The 24,568-nt window shown below is 36.7% G+C and overlaps 2 protein-coding genes across 2 annotated transcripts; one reads left to right on the top strand and one right to left on the bottom strand.

The window, feature by feature from the left end:
- Positions 1–9,708: 9,708 nt before the first annotated feature.
- Positions 9,709–13,595, top strand: LOC113298650 (RNA polymerase sigma factor sigF, chloroplastic-like). The gene is made up of 9 exons (XM_026547440.1): positions 9,709–9,931; positions 10,777–10,922; positions 11,150–11,286; positions 11,415–11,615; positions 11,716–11,977; positions 12,072–12,302; positions 12,515–12,655; positions 12,753–12,950; positions 13,095–13,595. The coding sequence occupies exons 1-9, from the start codon at positions 9,850–9,852 to the stop codon at positions 13,380–13,382; spliced, it is 1,686 nt and encodes a 561-aa protein (XP_026403225.1). The 5' UTR covers positions 9,709–9,849; the 3' UTR covers positions 13,383–13,595.
- A 209-nt stretch (positions 13,596–13,804) lies between these two features.
- Positions 13,805–18,426, bottom strand: LOC113298649 (amino acid transporter AVT1C-like). Its single transcript, XM_026547439.1, has 10 exons — positions 18,176–18,426; positions 17,806–18,009; positions 16,929–17,263; positions 15,610–15,824; positions 15,085–15,509; positions 14,838–14,973; positions 14,576–14,741; positions 14,437–14,480; positions 14,207–14,269; positions 13,805–14,107 (listed from the first exon to the last, which is right to left on the bottom strand). The coding sequence occupies exons 2-10, from the start codon at positions 17,985–17,987 to the stop codon at positions 14,012–14,014; spliced, it is 1,662 nt and encodes a 553-aa protein (XP_026403224.1). The 5' UTR covers positions 17,988–18,009; positions 18,176–18,426; the 3' UTR covers positions 13,805–14,011.
- Positions 18,427–24,568: the final 6,142 nt, after the last annotated feature.

Below are 24,568 nucleotides of genomic sequence, written 5' to 3'. Positions count from 1 at the left end.
TTCCTTAGTCTTTTTAAGTTTAAGTACAAAAATCATCTTCAGATATATAACCTTCTCAAGTTCACAGACTAGGTTCGCGGACTTAAGTTACCGGGTAAAGTTTACAAACTCCAGCAGAAATTCTCGGGTATGAGAACTTCGACGGTTCGTGGACTAGGTTCGTGGACTGAGTTCGCGGACTTAGCTTCACGCAAGTAGTTTGTCAACTCCAACAGAAATTCTCGGGTTTGAGAACTTCGGCATTTCACGGACTGGGTTCGCGGACTTGTCTCACGCCATTCTTCCGGTTCTCTTGATCAACAAAGTTCGCAAACTTTGATTCAAAGAATAAGACTTATACATAAATGTGTTTCCACAATAATGCTTATGTCTACCATTGGTTATGTAATCTAAACTCTCGTTTCAATCATTGAAACATTCTTAGAGGACGTTATATAGTTGTTACACCATTTCTTGTCAAAGAAATTTTCAAGATGATTGAAACATAACATGAATTTCGTCACATGGTAAATATAAACTTGATTGAGGCGAAAAGATTACCAACACATATTTCGAGATATAGATAGGCGAGGTATACTCGGCTCGAAATACCAAATGTGTGTAATCCAAGTCTATATATATAGTATACGACTTCTTGTCTCAAAGAGTAGGAGATAGAGTAGATAGACTTTTGAGTGATAGATAAGTTCAAGTATTCACATATCTTTTTTTCAAGAAGTTCCACCGGTTCCTTGAGTAGTTCTTCTACTTGTATGATGAATTTCCATGAAGTCCTTGAGCTCAACTACACTTTCTATCCTAGTCCGAGACTTAGCTATAATAGACTAGAAATCAAGACTTATAGTTTTGATCACTAACATTGACAAACATGTTTGAGATAGCAACGCATGCGAGTTCGACCGAGCAATGCTCTAACAATCTCCCCCTTTGTAAATTTTAGTTACAAAACTATCAATACATATGGAATACAAAAAAGATAAAGAAACTTTAGTAGCTCCTATTCCACATGTATAATCTTCAACATTCCTCGAAATCTTCGTCACTTCCAAGTACTCCAATGATCCCAAAGGTTGTAAGTTTAGCATCACCGCTGTTGAAGATCCGTAGCTATAACAATGAGAAAACATAGTTCTCGATCATTGTTATACAGTGTCATAGTATTATACACGGCGTCAAAGTTCAATTGTATCACAACTTTAACAATAATACTATGGTGATATGTATCACTCCCCCTTTGTCAATACTCCATCTCACATGGAAATCACTCCCCCTTACATAATACTATGTTATATTGTTCATGAATTGATTCAAGTGGATCAAACCAATTGTGTTTCAATTGTGTCTATGAATAAATACCTAAGCAATTCAACAACTCTTCAACTAGTTCTTATGAGTTATTTGAACTAGTTATGAGAAAGATGAATACGATTAATATGAAAGTGCTCATATGGATAACCATTGGTTAACTATTTGTGAACCAACTAAGTGTACACGTTTAGGTACGATTACTCAAACCTAAATGAATGCATTTCATTTGTGTGTGTGACAAGCTAAATTTCGATCTAACAGTTGAAAGATATTAGCTTGGTTGAACCGGGTTTTTCATCTAACGGTGAATATTGAATGCTTTGTTACCAAGGTAACTTAGATTGCAAACCATGATTTAGAAACTATATAAAGGAGACATCTAGCATCTGGAAAAACTAATCCCCACACCTCCTGTGTGATACTAGTTGGTTTGCTAGAGTCGATTCTCCTTTAACCTTAGGTTTCTTCTCGAGACCCTGTAGGTTAACGACTGAAAGACTTCATTGGGATTGTGAAGCCAGACGAAATTACTTTTCTTGTAGTTGAGCGATCTGATCTTGCCATTTTATATCGTACGAGTTCAATTGAATAATTGGGTTGAGATTATATCTCCGATAGGGCAAGATAAAAAGAAATCACAAACATCTTCGTCTCATCATTTGTGATTCCACAATATCTAGTTTCGCTACCATACGATTTAGATTATTGTGAGGTGATTGATAATACTAGGCTGTTCTTCGGGAATATAAGTCCGGTTTATGAATTAGTTCCTGTTCACCTTGATTTATCAAAAGATGGAACAAAAAACTCTTGGGTATTTCTGTGGGAGACAGATTTATTCAATTCTATAGACTTTTTTGGAGACAGATTTGTTTATCAAGTCTTCGACTTTGGGTCGTAGCAACTCTTAGTTGTGGGTGAGATCAGCTAAGGGAATCAAGTGCATAGTATCCTGGTGGGATCAGAGACGTAAGGAGTGCAATTGTACCTTGAATCAGTGTGAGATTGATTAGGGTTCAACTACAGTCCAGACCGAAGTTAGTTTGTAGTAAGCTAGTGTCTGTAGCGGCTTAATACAGTGTGGTGTTCAATCTGGTCTAGATCCCGGGGTTTTTCTGTATTTGCGGTTTCCTCGTTAACAAAACTTCTGGTGTCTGTGTTATTTCTATTCCGCATTATATTTTGTTATATGATTGAAATATCACAGGTTGTGCGTTGTATCGATCAATTTTGAAATCCAACCTTTGGTTGTTGATTGGAAATTGATTGATCCTTGTATATTGTTCTTTGGTACCATCCAAGTTTTTATCCTTGTATTTGATAGAGACTCGCAGATTTCTATTTGCTTGAGTAAAGATCAAATCAAGAGATTGAGATATCAACTCCTCGATATACTTTTCTCTAGATTGAGTCTGACTGTCTAGTTGGTTCTCTAGAAAGTATATTAGAGTTAGTCCATACAGATTGCTAATCGAAATATTGGGTGAGGTTGTTGTACCCCCGCATTTTCAGTCTTAAGGATTAAGATTCTAGTTTGCAGAGAGTAATCTATTAACAATGATGAACAAGTCTAGGTAGCTCACAATCAAAGATGAGTTCGTGAACTACTTCCCATGTTTACCAATTTCTTTGATACCAAGCAAGCTCAAATTCTCAACATAGATTGATCATGCAAGCATGTGAGAAGTTGTTGCATTACAAATACGAATATGCAACAACATATTTGTCAAAAAAAGCTTTGTTCACCAAGTGGTTAGCAATTTTTTTTTTGTTATTTTGGAGCTATCAAGCATTCATGGAGTTCAATAACTCCCAGTGCTGAAACAGTTAGGAACTGTCTACAACAGTTTGTGAACAATTTTTTGTCTCGGAATTCAGGAACCTTTCGTATCCATAAGTTCCCGAATTCTCCAAATCAGTTCGTGTACTCAAGTTACAAAAAATGTCTAGGAACCTCTTACAAATATACCAGTTCGCGTACTGATCAAATCAATTCGTGTACTTGAGGATTCAAAAATATCAATGAGGTGGATTCAAAAGTCTCGGAATTCAGGAACCTTTCGTATCCATAAGTTCCCGAATTCTCCAAATCAGTTCGTGTACTCAAGTTACAAAAAATGTCTAGGAACCTCTTACAAATATACCAGTTCGCGTACTGATCAAATCAATTCGTGTACTTGAGGATTCAAAAATATCAATGAGGTGGATTCAAAAATTTATGCTTCGACAACTATGAATTTAAATCACGTTTGCTGAAGATCCGTGAAGATTGAGTATTGACAATCAATTTCTAGTTTCTCAATTCAACAATAATACTATGGTGATATGTATCACTCCCCCTTTGTCAATACTCCATCTCACATGGAAATCACTCCCCCTTACATAAACCAATCAGGTATATATAGAGGGTGATTTATTGTTCTCTAAACGGATTCATAATTCTAGTTAGAGTAAGAACCATAGGATCATACGAAACAAAGGTGGCGGTTCTATTGACGCAACCATCCGGTCAACAAGGTGGGCCATTGTTATGAAAACATGATATGGTGATTATGTGGATTGTATTGTGGGGATGGATTGTCATATTTACCCTTTTAATTATTTATTTTTTGATCAATAAAATATGAACCATCATAACTCTTTTGAGCTTACCGAAGAGCAAACATCTTCTCTTTTGACGAAACCTTCCTTAAGTTAGAAGCGTACGGGACCTCAATTTCTAGTTTCTCTCTCTCCTATAATTTTGCTCCAAACCACAATTCCTCAAACGAGAGGAATGTATGTTTTTTCTCACAAAACTAACAAACTTATTCGTGAAAAAAAAATGCGAGGAAACAAAACCTAAAACCAACTGTTAATGATTGCACAAGCACGATGATTGGGAGAGAAAAAAACCAACTTTCTAGGAATCTTAAGGTTTCTCTTTTACTAAACAAGATATTTTGTGTGTAGTTGAGATCTTTCAGGCTTCAAATAAGAAATGATATGCTTCAAAGCCCAGAGAACAATACTGCAAAGCAGAACCCATAAGCTTGCTAGAAGATGTTTAGACCATTTCATATGGGAGTGTTAAGGTGGGGACATCCCAAAGGTTGTAAGTTTAGCATCACCGCTGTTGAAGATACGTAGCTATAACAATGAGAAAACATAGTTCTCGATCATTGTTATACAGTGTCATAGTATTATTACACGACGTCAAAGTTCAATTGTATCACAACTTCAACAATAATACTATGGTGATATGTATCACTCCCCCTTTGTCAATACTCCATCTCACATGGAAATCACTCCCCTTTACATAATGATCCGAAAACCATATGTATTTGTAGTATGGACTACATATTAATTCTCCCCCTTTTTGTCAATAAAATTGGCAAAGGTACAAGAAAGGGATCATAATGAAATTTCCGAGAGAGACATTTCATGACAAAAGGAAAAAATACATACCAACTAATTTAGATGCAACCATAAAGCCGAAGCTAAATGCATTCATCAAGGAGTTTAAAGATACAAGATAACCCCTCTGAAATTCCACAGCCGCACACCCCTCAAGATATGGCCATTAAGCACAAGTTCAAAAACTCTCCCCCATTTGATGTCATTCCCGAAAGAACAACAAGAGCGACCTTAATTTCAAAAGAAAAGAAGGATTTTATTGGACACCAAAAACCATGAGAATGATTTTTTATATTCGAAAAACTCAATCAAATTAATCACAAGTAAAACCATGATTAATTTAATCGGAATACGCAATCAAATTAAACACAAGATGTGATCAATTCAATTGATTATGCTCAACATAAGAGAACTTATGGAGACAAGAAAATACTCAACTAGATTAATAACAAGAGAACCCGTAATTAATCTAATTGGAATACACAACCAAACTAATTACAAAAGTAATCAATTTAATTGTCATTTGTTTTGCTCGACATAAGAAAACTTACGGAGCAATAACTAAAAAACCAAACAAAATGATTAATTTAGTTCAATATGCTTGACATAACATATCTCACGGAACACCAACTAAGCTAATAAATAAACTCAGTTGTATAGTGCTCAACATAAGATGTATTACGCAGCCTCACAGTAATACATAAAATTATGGATCAGGGATGATCAATACTTTGATGACGATAGTCGTGAATAACGATTGTTATAACATTATAGAAGAATGTTTCAATGATTGAAATGTAGAGTTGAGATTACCATATATGTATATAAGCATTTATAGTGTGTTCGCACATTACTGTATAAATCCATGTACCAGAAGCCAAGTGCGTGCATATGTGTGCATGCGGTATTGGTGAAGGAGACAGGTTGGGTACGCGTACCCGTATGCGTACTTCCAGAAGTTTTCCACCGAAAATTTCTGCTGAGTTTGTAGTTTGCAACCTTGTAAACCAGTCACCTTAGGTACGCATACTCACGGAAGTTTTCGAACCGAAATTTTTTGTTGAGTTTGTAAACTCAAATCCGGTAGCTAAGGTAAACATACCCGTACGCGTACTCAAGCTGGTGATATCTCAAATCGGTAGTTCATGAACTTAAAACAATAAATTATAAGGAATGCAATCTTTGCAAACCGTGGCTATATTGTTCATGAATTGATTCAAGTGGATCAAACCAATTTTGTTTCAATTGTGTCTATGAATAAAGACCTAAGCAATTGAACAACTCTTCAACTAGTTCTTATGAGTCATTTGAACTAGTTATGAGAAAGATGAATACGATTAATATAAAAGTGCTCATATGGCTAACCATTGGTTAACTATTTGTGAACCAACTAAGTACACGTTTAGGTACGGTTAATCAAACCTAAATGAATGCATTTCATTTGTGTGTGTGACAAGCTAAATTTCGATCTAACAGTTGAAAGATATTAGCTTGGTTGAACCGGGTTTTTCATCTAACGGTGAATATTGAATGTTTTGTTACCAAGGTAACTTAGATTGCAAACCATGATTTGGAAACTATATAAAGGAGACATTTAGCATCTGGAAAAACTAATCCCCACACCTCCTGTGTGATACTAGTTGGTTTGCTAGAGTCGATTCTCCTTTAACCTTAGGTTTCTTCTCGAGACCCTGTAGGTTAACGACTGAAAGACTTCATTGGGGTTGTGAAGACAGACGAAATTACTTTTCTTGTAGTTGAGCGATCAGATCTTGCCATTTTATATTGTACGAGTTCAATTGAATAATTGGGTTGAGATTATATCTCCGATAGGGCAAGATAAAAAGAAATCACAAACATCTTCGTCTCATCATTTGTGATTCCACAATATCTAGTTTCGCTACCATACGATTTAGATTATTGTGAGGTGATTGATAATACTAGGCTGTTCTTCGGGAATATAAGTCCGGTTTATGAATTAGTTCTTGTTCACCTTGATTTATCAAAAGACGGAACAAAAAACTCTTGGGTATTTCTGTGGGAGACAGATTTATACAATTCTATAGACTTTTTTGGAGACAAATTTGTTTATCAAGTCTTCGACTTTGGGTCGTAGCAACTCTTAGTTGTGGGTGAGATCAGCTAAGGGAATCAAGTGCGTAGTATCCTGCTGGGATCAGAGACGTAAGGAGTGAAATTGTACCTTGAATCAGTGTGAGATTGATTAGGTTTCAACTACAGTCCAAACCGAAGTTAGTTTGTAGTAGGCTAGTGTCTGTAGCGGCTTAATACAGTGTGGTGTTCAATCTGGACTAGATCCCGGGGTTTTTCTGTATTTGCGGTTTCCTCGTTAACAAAACTTCTGGTGTCTGTGTTATTTCTATTCCGCATTATATTTTGTTATATGATTGAAATATCACAGGTTATGCGTTGTATCGATCAATTTTGAAATCCAACCTTTGGTTGTTGATTGGAAATTGATTGATCCTTGGATATTGGTCTTTGGTACCATCCAAGTTTTTATCCTTGTATTTGATAAAGACTCGCAGATTTCTATTTGCTTGAGTAAAGATCAAATCAAGAGATTGAGATATTAACTCCTCGATATACTTTTCTCTAGATTGAGTCTGACTGTCTAGTTGGTTCTCTAGAAAGTATATTGGAGTTAGTCCATACAACTTGCTAATCCAAATATTGGGTGAGGTTGTTGTACCCCCGCATTTTCAGTCTTAAGGATTAAGATTCTAGTTTGCAGAGAGTAATCTATTAACAATGATGAACAAGGCTAGGTAGCTCACAATCAAAGCTGAGTTCGTGAACTATTTCCCATGTTTACCAATTTCTTTGATACCAAGCAAGCTCAACTTCTCAACATAGATTGATCATGAAAGCATTTGAGAAGTTGTTGCATTACAAATACGAATATGCAACAACATATTTGTCAAAAAAAGCTTTGTTCACCAAGTGGTTATCAATTTTTTTTTTTGTTATTTTATCCAGCATTCATGGAGTTCAATAACTCCCAGTACTGAAACAGTTAGGAACTGTCTACAACAATCTGTGAACAATTTTTCGTCTCGGAATTCAGGAACCTTTCGTATCCATAAGTTCCCGAATTCTCCAAATCAGTTCGTGTACTCAAGTTACAAAAAATGTCTAGGAACCTCTTACAAATATACCAGTTCGCGTACTGATCAAATCAATTCGTGTACTTGAGGATTCAAAAATATCAATGAGGTGGATTCAAAAAATTATGCTTCGACAAATATGAATTTAAATCACGTTTGCTGAAACGGTTATCATAATTTAAGATCAGAGACGAGATGCAGATTAAAAATGCACAAGTGCCAATCGCAATTGTCCAAATTTGGTACAGTTATTTTTACTTTTTCGGCTATAATAAGTTCTACTTTGTTTTCAATTTTATGAATATATGGAAAAGTTGGCCTCCATCTAGATATTCAGACAGGTTATTTTCAAGAAAAAATGTTAATAATTATGACATATATGAAGCAAGCACATCAACCATCGGAGAACTATTTAGCTTTCAGTTTTGTCAACCCAAGGGAATTTAGTTGATCTGCGAGCCTATGGGCACCTCATTTCATGTTATTGTAGTCTTCACCATTCAACCTAATTGATAAATTTCTCAAGCCTATCAACTCTATTTCCAAAATTAACTTTCACTTGAATAATTTTGATCAAATTGAACATATCATTTCTAGTCAGCCAATTTTGTGTTTATATATTAATATTAACAACGTCAGCAGTGTTTGGGAGTGCTAATGCATTTAAAATTAATGTTGATGCTTCATTTGATTACTTCACTGACAATTCGGGTACTGGCATGGTCATGTGTGATGGTGTAGGTGGATATGGATGGGGTAAAGGAACATATGCAATTGGAATCTAATGTAGAGATGACAGCACAAAAAGCATTAAGTTGGGATAAAACTCAAACATCAACAAGATACCCATTGCAGCTGATGCAGAAGTTGTAATTCAATATATCACAACAAATCATTTTACTGTCAGATTGGAAAATAAAAAATCTTATTAGAGAAGTAAATCGCATTTATCTACTTTTGAATCTTGAAGAGTAATTCAAGTTGGAAGAACCAATAACATCTCAAAAGAATTAGAAATGAAAAACTCGAGGAGTATTGTAATTTTTCTCATTAGATTGTTCCTTTGCTAAACATGGATATTTACCTCTGAAACTTCCTAATTGGAATACATTCTTATTTTATCTAAAAAAACTAATTGATAAAGGAGGAAATCATGGTTCAATCCCTACCACCAAGATTTGTAATGGTATAGTTATATAGTTGGGTCTAACTGGTTTGCCAGTCCGACTGGCTGGATTCAGGTAGGGACCGGGTCAGACCCTAGTTAGTCATTCGACGAATCATTCGCGAATGATTCCCGAATCGTACCGAACTGTCTGAATCCATATGATACGAGCGAACTATTGGAATACCGAACCAGATACGCGCATCATATAGGAAGTTCGAATTTTTCGTGAATAATTCGGATTTGCTTAAAATTCGTTCGAAGTTGTCAAGTAAGACTCCAACCAGTGAGCTGTTTGTTTGTTTTTGAATAATCTTCTGTGTATTATCTATATAATATAACAATTGGTCAAATATCATATTTTTGTTCACCATAACCCTAAAAATGTCCTTTCGATTAATTTGATGTATGTCGAATTTCCAATTCCGAACTTATATCTGTAAAACGAATTATACACGCACGTATACCGTTCCGAACTATTACCGTATTCTGTATTATTGACCGACTTTTTAACTGAATCCAACCTGTCCCAAATCCGTATAATTTCTGAACATATGCCGTCTCGAACTCCTCAGGGTATCCCGAATTGCTAACTAGGGGACTTTCCCGTATTGCAAAGGTCAAAGGCCTAATTCCTTAATTTTAAAAATTTGGTTTACTAACGGGTACCCCAGCTTTTTATAATACAGCAACCTCATCTTCTAGAGAAGTGACTTCTGATTTTGAAAGGCTTGGAAGTGTTTACACAAATTTTATCTACTCGTAACTGAAATAGCACTGGCACTGAACTAGTAGCATCTTACGAAATCTCATGTAGTAAAAGGAATCAGAAGTAGAAGAAGAAGACCAACAATGGAGGCAGGTCGAAATTTACTTTCTTCTCCTCCATTCATACCTTCAAAACATCAGCTCAGAAATGCTCATCCTCTCTCTGGTATCATCACACTACCCACGATTTCTCTTCTGTTTGGTTTTATCTGTTTCGTTACTCTTTACTTGTCAAGTTTTTTTTTTTTTAGATAACGGTTTTAGATTTGGGGTTTTGTAGAATTTAGAAGAAAACCCTTTGCTGAACTCTGAACTAGAATAAATTATTGAGGTTATTGATTTCTCTAAGCTTGCTTCCCCAGGAATCTAATTTATGAGATCGTTATTATCGATTTATGTGTTTTAAAAAATTAGTGATGAATGAAAATCAAAGCAAATGAGGATGTGTATTACAAGATAGCTTACCATAATTAAGATATAAGGAGGGGGGACATTTTCCTTAATATGTAATTAAAGTCGGAGTTAAAAGACATTTTGGAGAGCCGGATTGGAATCAATGCATCTCCAATCCCATTGAAATTTCGTGTTTTGGTATGCGGATTTTGGCTGATATAGAACTATCTGACATGATAGAACACCCAAGGAAGGTAGGTTTGTGATTCTCATTTCCTACATGAATCAAATTCCTGGAAATGTAACTCCAATCCTTTCATCCTGACGTGCTATATAGGTACAACTGGTACCCGTGTCAGCAATTCACAATGCATAGATTGATTTCAGATAAGTGTCTTAGCAGTGGGGAATCTTGGGAAACTTTATTTACTTCAAAACCAAGTTTCTTAGCTCATGTTTTATTTCATACTGGATATAGTTAAATAGTGGTCCTTGATTGAAATATAGGTTATTGTTCTGTATTTTTTGTTTCTCATACTTAACTGATGACTGTTGACATTTTTTAAAAGCCTTTACATGGGGAGACACTGTTACTCAGTTTACCTTTTGATTTTGCAGTTGCGGTCCTTCATGAGCAAGCAGCTCTTGCAGTTACCGCTGTACAAACAACATCGACAACTAGACACTTCCCTGCCTCCGTCCTGCAAGAGCAGCGTGATGATCTTAGGTCCTTACTGCACTTACGTGAGGAAAAACCATACAAGGTAAGGCTTTATTAGGTTCCTATCTGTTCAATATTATCTTAAACGACTTTAAGAGGTGATGGTTGAACAATGTGACAACTCATGCTGAAAGTTTTTATCTTATGCAACTTGGATTTGACACATAACTCATATATTAACAGTTGATGGTCAAGTGTATGGTTCGCTTTCTTGTTTATGCATCATAGTGGTCTGTCCATTTTGTTGGAGTTTAACTTTTGCTTGTTTAGACAGCATTGGATAGGACACAGATAGATAATGACACATCACTCAATCAAGAAAAGAGAGAGCGCGGATCTGAGGCATCTGACAAATATCTCAAAGACTTTGAACGCCAGTTGCTTTACTCTCCTGGTTTATGGTATTTGTAAGATAAATCAGGCCCATTTCCTGTCACTCACTTAATCAAGCATTTGTATTTGGAGAATATGACCTTTTAATCCTACGTACTGTTTTCAGTCACTCAACTTGTGTTTGTGCCAATTTGTATTGCAGATCACCGCCATCACAAAGGGAAAATAAAGCTTCGTCCTTGGACATGCAGTCTATGTCATCCGATGCAGATGAGGAGCTGCATGTTAAAGCATGTGATTTACTTGCGCTTGCTAAGCAAGCTGTACTAGTCTCTAAACAAGCTTCCTCTTTAATTGTGGATTCTAATTCACATTTACACAATGCTAATGAATTGATTCCAAGGTTTGGTTCACTTGATGTTATATGCTCTTTTGTCTAGCAATCTCCTATCTCTATGCATCATCTTTTTATTCTTTTTCATTAATTTTGAGACCTCTTACAGTTTTGGAATGAATGATATATCTCCTCCTGAGAAAGAAAAGATAGTAAGATCCACACGGCTTCTTGAGAGGCAATCTAAGAAACGCAGAGCTCCAAAGTCGGCTCTCTTGGGTGATGAGATTTCTAGTTTAAGGACAACAGACAAGCATCACAAAACGTCACTCATTGATCTGAGTGATCCACTCCGGCTTTTCCTGTCGGGTGCTGAGGCCAGACAACTTTTGACCGCAAAGGAAGAAAAAGAATTGTTCATTCAAGTTCAGGTATGTCGTTGAGACACTTACATACGAATTATATTGACACTGTTTGATAGGTTACTAAAATTCAGTTTTGTTCTACTTATGTATTATTGAACAGGAGTTGACAAGATTAGAGGAAGTGAAGCAGAGGCTTCAGTCTCAATTTGATCGTGAACCAACAGTAGTTGAATGGGCTGAAGCTGTTGGGATGTCTTGTGCGACTCTACAGTTGCATCTGCATTCAGGTCATAGAAGTCGAGAGAAAATGATTTATTCCAACTTCCGTATGGTGGTGCATGTGGCTAAGAATTATCAGGGGAAGGGTATGAACCTTCAGGATTTATTGCAGGTCAGCTTTAAAACTTGAGAATAAGTTTTTAGATTAATGAATATAGAAACAAAACATAGGTTGAAATGATTCTCTTTCTTTTTTGATGTTTATACTTGTGTTGTATGTATATTTTAGTGATGCCAATTGTGCTCTGGTATGTGTGACCAAATCACCCAAACATTTATCCGTGCTAGTAACTCTAAAGATTGTATGTTTCTCTCATTTTGTAGGAAGGAAGTAAAGGCCTTATAAAGAGCCTAGAGAAATTCAAGCCTCATGCAGGTTGCAGATTTTCTACATATGCATACTGGTGGATAAGACAGTCAGTTAGGAAGGCTATCTTTCACCACTCTAAGTCAATTCGTTTACCGGTAACTACCTCACGTGTTACCTTTCTCAACCTCAATTCTGTTTCTGTGCTCCATCATTTAGTTGCAGTCATTTTTATAATACAAATACTGTTTTCAGGAGAATGTATATAATGCCCTAAGACAAGTGAAAAATGCTAAGGAGGTTCTCATTAAAGAGGGACATCAACCAACAAATGAGGAGATAGCAAAACAGGTTGGCTTTACTGTTGGGAAGTTGGAAAGATTGCTAATTACCACAAAAACTCCCCTCTCTATGCAAAGGCCAATATGGTCGGATCAAGCTACCACCTTCCAGGTATTGATTTGTTTCTTTCGAAATATTTTTTTTTGGAGAAAAACGATAATCTAACATATCAACTTCCCCGTAAACAAAATCTGGTTTGCTGATAAGGATAAAAGAGGAATCTCCCGTAAATCAATTCTTAATTTACGTTTGCAGGCGGTCACCGCAGACCCTAAGGTTGAAACCCCTGAACAGGGTGTTTCGAAAGATCTCATGAGGCGGCATGTGCGTAATCTTCTAAGTGTTCTCCCGCCTAAGGAGAAGCGAATTATTCGACTGCGTTACGGAATTGAAGATGGAGAACAGAAGTCTTTAGCGCAGATTGGTGACGTATTTGGATTGTCAAAAGAGAGGGTCCGGCAGCTAGAGAATCGAGCGTTAGACAAACTCAGGAACTGCTTATCTAGCCAAGGTCTAGAGGCTTACACAAATTTACTAACTTAGAGAGGTATAGCTACATACCGGCACACTATCTATATATCATATGAGCTTTCGGTAATGCTATTGTTTTGATCACCTCCATGTCTCCGTTTATATTTTACTTGGGTTTATATTTTGTAATTGATTGTACATATGAATGTCTTTTGTGTAACTTTTTTGATTTTCTTATTGTACTTTCATCAAGAACATATAAAGGCCAAAGATTTTCGACATTAATTCTTTTGTTAGATCTGGTTGTCAGTGTTTAGATTTTTGAAGAGTATTCGCTCTGCCTAGATGCTTTACTGACTTTTTATTTTTGGTGTTATCAAAAGGAATATGATTAAAATGTAAATGCTCAGCAGTCTCAACTGTCTAAGAAGGATTGCTCAGAGTTCATTCACTTCATGATTTCCTTGCCAGGTTTTCATTGTTCAATGGAGCACTAGAGAAAAAATAGTTGATTTTGTATTAGTGAAAACGATCGATGATTTCAACTGCGGTGACTGCTAATAACAAAGGAAAAAAGAGGTAGAACTTAAGATGTTTAAGAGCTACAAAGTCCAGAATCCAATCGAAACTGGGGAAGAAAATGAAAACCATATAAGTGAATTTCGATAAATATGCTCTGCCTTGCTTGCTGCTATGCATCTTCAACTCAAGTTTTCGATGATTTTGGAGATGGCCGAAATAGTTCCGAAGGTTGATGATACAACTCCGACTATTATAATCATAATACAGAGTGACCCCTGTTCAAACAAGAAATAAAGATTTATAAAACAGTAGAAAAAAAGGAACTGCAAATATGACATGCAAGATTGGAGAGGTTTTGAGCATAATGGAAATACCTGCAACCATGTCACTTTACTCCTTAAGATGCCCAGAAAGCAAACACAAGGAAGAATCAAAGTCTGCATGTAAAAATGTGTTTTTCTATCAGAAAATTTCTGTAGACATAGTGAGCTGCCAATCCTCAAAAGTTAAAAGCTCTAAATTTGTATGCGACTCATGCCCTCTAAATTTGTCATACCAATTGATAAGAAAAGAAACTTATAACTGTATCCAGTTAAAAACTTACAACAAGCATTGTCAATAAAGATCCAATCAACGCCATGACCAAACCTGAAAGGCATTAATAGTGTTCGGTAAATGAAAATCTGCTGAAATAACTTATGTTTTTCAGCATAAGCTACGGATAATTAAAGAATGAAACATACCAAAGAAAGGAATGGTCAGTCCGACAAACAATGTAGAGAACACCAATAATGTTCTGATTAGGATTGAATACATTGGCGACTTCATATGGCTTGATGGTATCAACTCCTCGATACACATGGCTACAGGTGACATGGTTAGAGCATATTTGGTGAATGGGTTCACTACCTGCAAAAGAATTAAAAAGAAAACTGCAAAACAAGTTAACAACTCCAGGTTTAGCAATTGTGATTCTCAATCTAATAATGTAAAGAAGAGATATACCGTAGTCCAGAGGGCGATTTTTGAAGCAACCAAGTCTTGTGGCATGTTAAGAGTAAACTGGGACAGTGTTGACTCACCAAACATACTGTATCCCATCACTGCTACCACGCCATACATCAAGGTAACAATAGTAAAACTGCAATCACGAAGGAAGAATCAGGTTTTAGTTAGTAATTCGAAGCTCGTTATCAACAAATAAAGCTCCCAATTTCATCACTTTGTAAGTAAAATCTCTTGGCAGATATACCTTGTCAAGAGAACCGATGTGTACTGGTTAGGCTTAGCCATAGAGGTATAAATGTTTGGAAAAACAGCATGGCCAGAGTAACAGTAACCATACAGACCAATGGCAACAGGAAGCGAACCAAGATTAAGAGGTACCCCTTTACTGTGAATTCCAACATTGTCAACAATTCCAACCCAAAACAAGCAAGCTACTACCAGAACTGAAGCAACTACTCCTCCAGCTGATATGTAACTTAGAAGACTGAGATCTTTAAGCCAAACAGTAGGGAGAACAGCAAGTGTACTGATCACCGCAAAAAGATGACGTGAGTTCAACACCAGACCTCTGATACTCAAATGCGCATTCGGGAATAATGAAGATAAGTTATCGCCCTCGAGGATTATGTATTCCACACAACAAGCGTATAACTCAGCGTATAATATAATCTGCATTGACCATGAAAATATTCAATGGAAATGTAATGTAATAGCCAGGGTAACAACATTCATCTGCAGCATATGTACTAACTTCACGACAACTACTTACAGAAATGATAAAACGACCGGTAGTGCCGAAAGCAGCTTGACCAATATCGGGATAAGTTTCAAGGCCAGGTTCACTTTCCAAGCAGTAACGCAAAAGAATTCCAGTGTACAAAGAGAGTATAGAGAAGATGAGAAGTATAGATAATCCCCACCATCCACCTTGTTGTACAGCATACGGTGTCGTCAATATTCCAACTCCGCACAGAACATTAATTCCTGCAAAAATGGAAGATATATTACAGTTTTACTTTAACAGTAAAATTAATAATTACTGGACCACCACAAAAGTGAAAATGTGGATCAATGCCAGTACACTTTTCATCAAAGAATTATATTTATTTGAAAAGAGATATTATCGTGAGAAAAATGACAAATCTAGTGTCGTTTCAGATCTGACGGGGCACGATTTGGACTGTTCAGGCATAAGGGTCAGTTCACAACTCACACTAGTCACTAATATAAAAAATCTTTAGAACATGCTTCATTAAATGGAATAAGATGACACTAGAAAACAATTAACAAGCTGAGGAAGTGGACCGAGATCTAAAAACAGAACGAGGTCTTTTCTGTTGGATGTACACCAAATCGTTTTTTTTTGACTAACTATGATTTCCCATTAGCTTATTTCCCTTAACAGTAATTCTCACAAAGTCTGGGAATACATACATGCAGTTCTTTTTATCGTAATCGGACAATCATATGATCAACTGGGAGCAATGGGGTAGAAACTATTCTGGCAGCCTCACCTAACAATTGATACGACAGCTATTGGGATCAGGAGACAACATAATGAGAGAAGGATAGAATTGAATTAGCCTGATTGGGATTTTGATTGTTACTTACTGTTCTCCGCGTTTATGAAACATCTCGGCCATGTGATCATGTGTTGAATGTTGTTGGACACATGCATCAAAGTTCCGTGCCCATTTCAACACAGCAACTTGATGTACTGTTATGTTCCCTAATGTTGACATTCATAATGATACTTTTTTTTTTTGTTTTAGGTTTCGTGTGGCCGCATATACTTATGCATCAAAGATGATCCTTGAACTGACAGATAATACTGAAAAAAAAGTCGGGTAAGCTCGGTTGTTTACGGAGCTTACTCAACTCACACACACGTGTTCGAGATTTCCTTTTTGATGTTTTTCTTTCTTTCTTTGATTTGATTTAATTTGACCAGGTTCTTTAATTTCGTGGTTACATGATTATTAGATTACTCAGCAAGAAATGATCAAGTCCTAATTATCAAAATGAGTCATCCCTTGCCACCTTATGCATGTGTCAAAAGAATACAGCAGTGAAGAGTGTACTACTTACCATTCATAACAGATTGGCCATAAGTGCTATGGCGAGGAAGCGGTATTTCATGCGAGACTTTAGATGAAGGTCTCGAGTGGATATCTATCTTCTGTATAGATGACTTTCTACCACTTGGAATAGGAGGAAGTAACGAATGAGAACTTTGTTTCTGTGGTGTTTGTTGGCCATGCGTAGGCAACAGAGGCTTAATCAAATTCGAGAGCACCTCTGGTGTATGTCGCCTTGTTAACGATGAGGATAAGAAGGAACTTCCAAATTTAGACAGTGAAGGCGTCCCTCCCAAAAATCCAATGTTTGGTGATGCTAAACTACCATACATATCCATGGATTGCCTGAAGTAATTGGAACAAATTAATTATAATCCAATTACGGAAATACAATTCAATTAAATTTTCAAAAATTTACTATTTACCTCTTATAGCAATTTTAATGTCTATGAATTTTATCATTTGGAAATTCATTTGTTTATTGGTATAAGAAAAACAAATTCATTGAATTATTGGGAGAAGAACACTTTATGAATGACAATGCGCCACCTAGAATGCTGATGTTCACAAAATCCAGACGTCAATGCGATGTGCCATTGGCACTCACGCAACGATCTTCTTGCAATTTTTTTATTTCAATTGGGGTATTAGATTTAAGTCAAATTCTTACTTAGTTATTTGATTAGTTTATAAAATTTATTAATCCGTGAGAACAAAGAATCCAATGCAGTACAGAATTCGAAATACTAATTATGAAATTCGGCCAATCACTAATTTATTAAAATCACATTTAAAAGTGGAAATTAATAAGTTTATAGAATAATAATTAATGAGAATAAAACAGAGATAATGAAAGGTAATTGGTTAATGGTGTTTTATTTAATTACCTGTAACTCTGTGGCCAAGTAGTGGTGTAAGAACTAGGCCTGTTTTGCTGTTGACTACCTTCCGATGAATTATCGGAAGAATCAGAATCATTTCCTTCTTCTTCCCCGTCTCTTTCCGATACTCTCTCATCCTCATCTTCACTCTCAATGTAGAAACTTTGGTCTGAGACTGAATTCTTCATATTTTCACTTGTTTTCCAAATTCTAGACAATTGAGAACAAAAGTAGTAGATAAATTCAGATCTAATGATAGAGATGCTACTGCAATAATGATTGATAAAGAGAAACAAAAGTGGTACTACTTTTGGTTTGTCGATAGAAAAAAAGTACTAAAATCCTGTAGAAGTTGAAAGAACAAAATTGGACTTACAACTGGGAGTTAAGAACGTCTCAGAGAAGAGGCTGTGAGTGGATGAATCCCGAGAATTATATCAAGACAGGAGATCTGAGTAGTATTGGAAAGTGATAATCTGTAGTATCTTTTCGGTTGGGATTTTCCAGAATACAGAAAGTAGTGGTGGAATAATCCCCAGAAATATATTATATAGAAGAAGAAAGTATTATTTGCTTTCTTTTTTCTCACTGGTTCTTTCTGTTTTGTTTCTCTAGATGGTTTGCTGATTTGTAATATTTATAGTGAGGAGGAAATTTAAACAAATGCTCCTCATCACCGAATCATCGGATACAGTATTGGGCAGCACGACATAATTACTGTCTTCCTAATTTGGGTTTTACCGCGCGCTAAGGTTTTATTTGGGAAACCTAATCCTCCAATGACTCGTGAGTCTCCAAAAGAAACCCAATTGAAAATTTTCAAAATATTTGATGCAAGGCGGATTCGTTTTTTTTTTCTTTTTTTCTTTTTTAGAGATTTTCAGTCGCCCGTAAAATTTAAAGTGCCCAAGACCTTTGATGTTTACGGCGTGACCGATAAGAAAAAATAGAATCATTTCTTAGAATTATTTTTGATAAAATAAATAGCTTGCCACATGTTTTTTCTTTTTTTTTGCGAAACCTAATCCTCTAGTGACTCAAAGACTCATGAGTCACGAGTCTCCATAAGAAAACGAATTTAAAATTTTCGAAATATACATGTCTATCTTGTTGCAAGGCGAATCTGTTTCATGATCATGAAAAGTTTTAGTCGCCCATGAAATTGAAGGAGCCCAAGATGATGTTTATGGTGTGTCCGGTAAGAAAAAATAGAATCACTTCCTATAACTCTTTTTTTTGTTTGTTTAAGATAATAGATTTCATTTTAAAGAAGAGATTACATATTCAGGAGAAAGTCGGATTTGTCACCTAACCATTCGCTCGTTGTATTATTCCTACTACAATGTTTTGCTACTTTATCGGTTAAAGATAGAAAAATTCTATTGACTATCTATTCTTGAGAAATGAAAATTGTTCAAAACAAATTGGCAATCATCTAAATAGTTTGATTAAACCAAAACAGTCGGTGATTATTATTATTCGGATAAGTGATTGCACTCTTTGCATCACGTCGAACGTAGAAACTGCCAATCCCTTTGTCTTCCATCCATTTGATTTCTTCTAGTATGGTAATGCACTCTGCTTCTCCCGTTGTTATTGTTGTTCCTTTGATGAGTTTGCGTCCTCGAAGGTCCCTGCCATATCAGTCAAAACAAGCTCAAAACATGTTTCATTAGTATCTTTGTCATAGCTTGTATCACAGTAAAGTATATGATAGTATCAGACAAGCCACTGTTTTCCGGGATCTTAATAGGTGCAGGTGATCTAACTGGTTGAACATTTGTTGCAGGCGTACAATGAGCCATGCATGTCACCCGCTGGGATTTATAACCAAAAACATCTATGACAAATTTTATGTTGTAGATCACTTGGATGATAGTTGTTTTCACACGGCATATGTTTTGTACCTTGATAACTTAACTGTTGTTGAATATGAAGCTCATCAACAAGAGGAAAGAGATGTCTATGAAGAAAAGGTAAGGGTAATATTGGTAATGTTATCTTTGAGGAAGATATGTGGGAAGAAGAACATCCTGATATACCTAAACAGAATAAGAGAATGAGAAACTCAATTCTAAACCATGAACCCCCATAACATCCATGTTACACCACCAAAGACTCTTGATACCGACATTGCTGCTAATATGGGCACTCAAACAAATGTGCAGATGAACTTGAACGATTCAGATGCAAGTGTCTCTGATCCCACAAATAGATTTCATGAAGATTCCTCTCAGGTATATCCTAAACTTCAAATTATAAATTTCCATACTTTATATCAACAACTACTTAAAATTTTAATCTAGTGTTACCTATTTTCATAAGAGTTATGTTAGAGCACTGCTAGGTCGAACTCGTAATTTTTCTATCTCAAGCTAGTTATTATTGTTAGGCGCACAAAATCATTTCTTGATTTCTAATCTACTTAAGTCAAATCTAGTACTAGGATTAGAGTATGGCACAATTTAATTGCAGTTACAAATACATGTATCCAAACGAAAAAGTTGATGATCTACTTGGCACCCTCTCATTTTCAAGCTATGAAAATCACCTCATGTAATTGAAATGACTTTGCTGCTAAAAACACTTGGAATTATATTTATGATATAATTAAATGTTTAACCCATATATCATTTTTTTTTACAAGAGACAAAAATAAACTCATACAAAGTTCTTAGATTCAACAGACCTCTGAGCTTCCCAAACTCTTTTTATGTTCCTTCCATAGGTAGAGCTAGAAAATTTTCCTGTTTTGGAAAGATAGGTTAGTTATATATCATTTACCAATGATAAGAATATGATACATTGTCTAGTTCAAAGTAACTCATCTAAACCTCAGTGGATTCTTTCTTGTGTTTATGGCTCCCCATACCCTCAAGAAAAAAAAATGAACCGTGAAATTCAATTATGATTTTGTGCGACCTGTACCACATTTCTGCTCCTTGGGTGCTCATAAGTGATTTGAACACCATTCTCCATATTAAGGAAAGAGCTAATAGTGCAAGTACTTCTGATCAATCCACTAAATTTGCTCAAATTTTTCATGATATCGGCTTAAGAGATTTGGGTTATCATGGTAACCAATTTTCTTGGAACAATAACAGACATGGTATCGGCAGGAGTTAAATATAGATTAGATAGGGATCTTGTAAACTCTAGTGGCTTTTACATTATTCTGAGTCTTACCTTAAACATCTACCATTATATGGATCTGATCATTGTTCTACATTTCTAGATTTATCTCCTAGCACGTTTCACAGTTGTTGATGGCGGTTTTTAGCCTAGAGCTAAAATCGTAAAACCTTGCATCTGATGTGACGTCACTCTGCAAGGAAACGGATCCATGACTGTTAACCTCTTCGCTGGCATATTTATTGAGACGTTCAATATATATACATGAAATTTATCCAGACTGGCGAATGTAGCAACCATCCCAGATGTTCTGTAAATTTCGGCGCCTTGCCTTTATTCACTTAATATAAGTTTCTTTGAATGCCTTCTATGCTATGTTCCCCGGCTGAACCCTTAATGTTGATATGGCATGACGATTTGTGTTCACTCGCAGCATAATAACACGAATTTCCAAATATCAAGGATAAGGTCTTTGCATAAGGTATTCAATCATAAAAGCATGCTGCTCTCTGGCAATGAACTTAAAAGAACTCTGCGTCAACACATAGAATTCAATCAATTGCCATGACTAACTTGCATAAGTTAGGGTTTCGCGCCTCGCGCAGTATACCATACCTTGCTTGACGAAAGTAAGCCTAGGCAAACTAGGAAATTAATCCGCTATGGATTAGTAGGTGCAAAACCCTGCCCATAATCAAAAAAACAGGGAGCCGCAGCAGCAAGGGGAGGCGTGGCCATGCCTTAGGCCAATTGGCGCCACTTGCCATCGGCCACGCCCCATCCTAAACCGGCCCTATTTCTCTCGACCAAGCAGGTCACATTAAACTCGCCATGCGCACATGAATTGTGGTTGGGTCCATACTTGCCGTACCCACTTCCCATCAACCAATAAGGTCGCTCTAAAGCCGCCACACTCTCGCCAGAAGTATAGCCGCGCCTTATGTTTGGCCGTCCCCATTTTCTTGGCCAATCAATACGCTCTAAACTTTCCACCATACATTAAAGGCCAAATGCACCCTGCCACGCCACCATACTAACTGACAAGCCAAACATGCCACAACAACATATTAATCGGCATTGCCAACATGCCACTCTGCCGCAGTAACATGCCACGAGCCACTTTATCCTTGGCCACGCCTCCAAGCCCTAATTTTGGACACGGCGCCAAATCCTAGCCTTGGCCACGCCGCCAATCCCTAATTTTGGCCTTGACGCCAAATCCTAGCCTTGGCCAAGCCGCCAATCCTTAATTTTGGCCACGGTTCCAAATCCTATCCTTGGCCACGCCGCCAAGCCCTAATTTTTGCCACGACGCCAAATCCTAGCCTTGGCTACGTCGCCAAGCCCTAATTTTGGCCACGACGCCGAAAACTAGCCTTGGCCACGCCACCAAGCCCTAATTTTGGCCACGACGCCAAATCCAAGCCTTGGCCATGCCGCCATGCCATGGCTACGCCAGGCCCCACTATGCTAATGGCGCCACTTTGCTATACAACGAGATATGGCCATAATCAATGGCATTCCTTCCTTATGAGATGCAATCTCAGCCATCCAAGTTCGCCACCGAACTAACAGACTTGTGGCGAGTTTCAGGCGACCAACTGCCTAAATCTAGTGGCCATGGCTACGCCAGACGTCACTTGTATCAATGTGCCACTGGCATGAACGAGCCATGCCACATTGCCACTGTCGTACACCAAAACCCCACTGCGCCATTATCAGGCGCCAATACAAGGTAGCCATAATCAACGGATACCCTTCTTCATGAGATGCGATCTCAACCACCGAAGTTCGCCACTGAACTGACAAACTTGTGGCAAGTTTTAGGCGACCAACCAAAACGAGCCTAATAGCCTTACATGCTATTTTCTTGCGGTAAGTCCCTTGATTTTGGCTTTCCACACGTAGCAAAGTGCTACATGTTTTCCACGAAAACACTCGAGACATCAAACATGTCACAAACTGGGGGATGCTCATCAATATATTGGTCTGGCGGTTTACAGCGTGGAATGCTCCCATTACAAGAAAGTGTCATGAAATGGGACAATTATGTGGTGAAAAGTAATGGTGTAAACAATTCATTTCCTTCATCATGGAAGCGTAATGTTTAACGGTTACACGAATTCACTTCCTTCATCATGGAAACATAACGTCTGACGGTTACACGTTACTCTAGTCTTCCACCACTCAATCGTTCCACTTCCTACGAGACCAGGGTACGTTTCAATATGACTTGTATAAACAGTATTCACCTATTTTCACCAAAGAACAAGTTTTGTTCGGCAACAATACAGTATCTAGAAATCACCTGGTAGCTTTCCATTCTGCTAGCCAGTGCTACTTTCAGATAAAAAGTCATAAACAACCACACCTTCAGAATCAACTATTCTGGTCTCAACACTCTCTTCGCTTCCCTCCCTAAGACCAACCCTTCTCCTTCACTTTGTGACCGAAGCAAGCCTGGAACGACCATTTTTCTGGTTTGGGCCAGGATTGTACAGATTGATCTCTCGAATCAAAAGTACTCCCGTGCAGTACATTGTTTAGGGTTTAGATTTGTTTCTCTTCCAGACAACCAAAATTACCAAATTCAGCAGAAACGGTTTTCACCCACAAACAGCAGTTTCAAAAATTAATTTTTTTTTGGATGATGGCTTAAAGATAACACTTGCAAGGATGAAATAGAAATTTCATATGCTAAGCACTTTAATAGATCTATGGCTTATATACTGGATCAGGAGCTACGGAAAACAAGAAGTGACCTATCCAAATGGAATAACAACGCGCTCGACAATGTTCAAGGTAATTTAAAATCTGTACATCAACAATTATGCATTCTTCAGCAACCAGACTCAACAACGGATAATACTCAACTAGTATAGGAGGTTGAAAAGAAGATAAACGAATGACATGCAGGGGAAGATGAGTTTTATAAGAAAAAAGTCAAGAAAAATTATATTCAACGAGGTAGATGAAAATACTAAACATTTTCACTTGCAAGCAAACAAGAGAAAAATCAAGAAATTACATAGTCACCAGAGAAAAAGGATAAGAGTTGGTGCAGTGGTAGAGATAATTTGGAAGTGCTCATGAACTCTCATTTTTAGGATATCATGAGTACTCCAAATCCCTCTACTGATGATCTTCTTATGAATTTATTACCAAGATATGTCACAGATGCAGATAATGAACTATTGACCAAAATATCTGATGAAGCTGAAATTGTTAACATCCTAAAATCCATGCAGCCATGGAAAACAAGGGTCCAGACAGTTTCTCGCTGGCTTTTACCATTCAAAATGGCCTATAGTAAAAGAGGATGTCATAAAAAAGGTTCAATATTTTTTTGCTTCTTGTAAAATTTTGAGAAAAATAAACAAAACTAATTTATGTTTGATTCTTAAAGGCAAGCTACCACAAGCTCCTAGAGGTAAATAACTTTATGAAACTATACATATAAGGTTATTGTTATAAACTAAAGAACATATAAACATAAACAATTAGAGAATAAAGATAAAGACCATTTATATTCACATATATGAGTTGTATCTATTACAAAAATAAGAATACCTATTTATATGATTACAAGAGAATGGGTGTTAAATATATCATTTAGGAGATAATTAAGTACATGCAC

This window comes from Papaver somniferum, chromosome 7 (genome assembly GCF_003573695.1).
Source record: "Papaver somniferum cultivar HN1 chromosome 7, ASM357369v1, whole genome shotgun sequence".
Classification (NCBI taxonomy): Eukaryota; Viridiplantae; Streptophyta; class Magnoliopsida; order Ranunculales; family Papaveraceae; genus Papaver; species Papaver somniferum.
The sequence above is the reverse complement of the archived record's forward strand: the minus strand, read 5'-3'. Positions and strand labels throughout refer to the sequence as shown.

Excerpts from the sequence above, each read along its gene's own strand:
- LOC113298650 (XM_026547440.1), top strand. The coding sequence starts at position 9,850 with ATGGAGGCAGGTCGAAATTTACTTTCTTCTCCTCCATTCATACCTTCA. Across the intron at positions 10,923-11,149 it reads GTGAGGAAAAACCATACAAG|ACAGCATTGGATAGGACACA; the intron begins GTAAGGCTTTAT and ends TTGCTTGTTTAG. Across the intron at positions 11,978-12,071 it reads AATTGTTCATTCAAGTTCAG|GAGTTGACAAGATTAGAGGA; the intron begins GTATGTCGTTGA and ends ATTATTGAACAG.
- LOC113298649 (XM_026547439.1), bottom strand. The coding sequence starts at position 17,987 with ATGAAGAATTCAGTCTCAGACCAAAGTTTCTACATTGAGAGTGAAGAT. Across the intron at positions 15,825-16,928 it reads TGGCCAATCTGTTATGAATG|GAATTAATGTTCTGTGCGGA; the intron begins GTAAGTAGTACA and ends CCATTTTTGCAG. Across the intron at positions 14,270-14,436 it reads CTTTATTGACAATGCTTGTT|ACTTTGATTCTTCCTTGTGT; the intron begins GTAAGTTTTTAA and ends TTTTACATGCAG.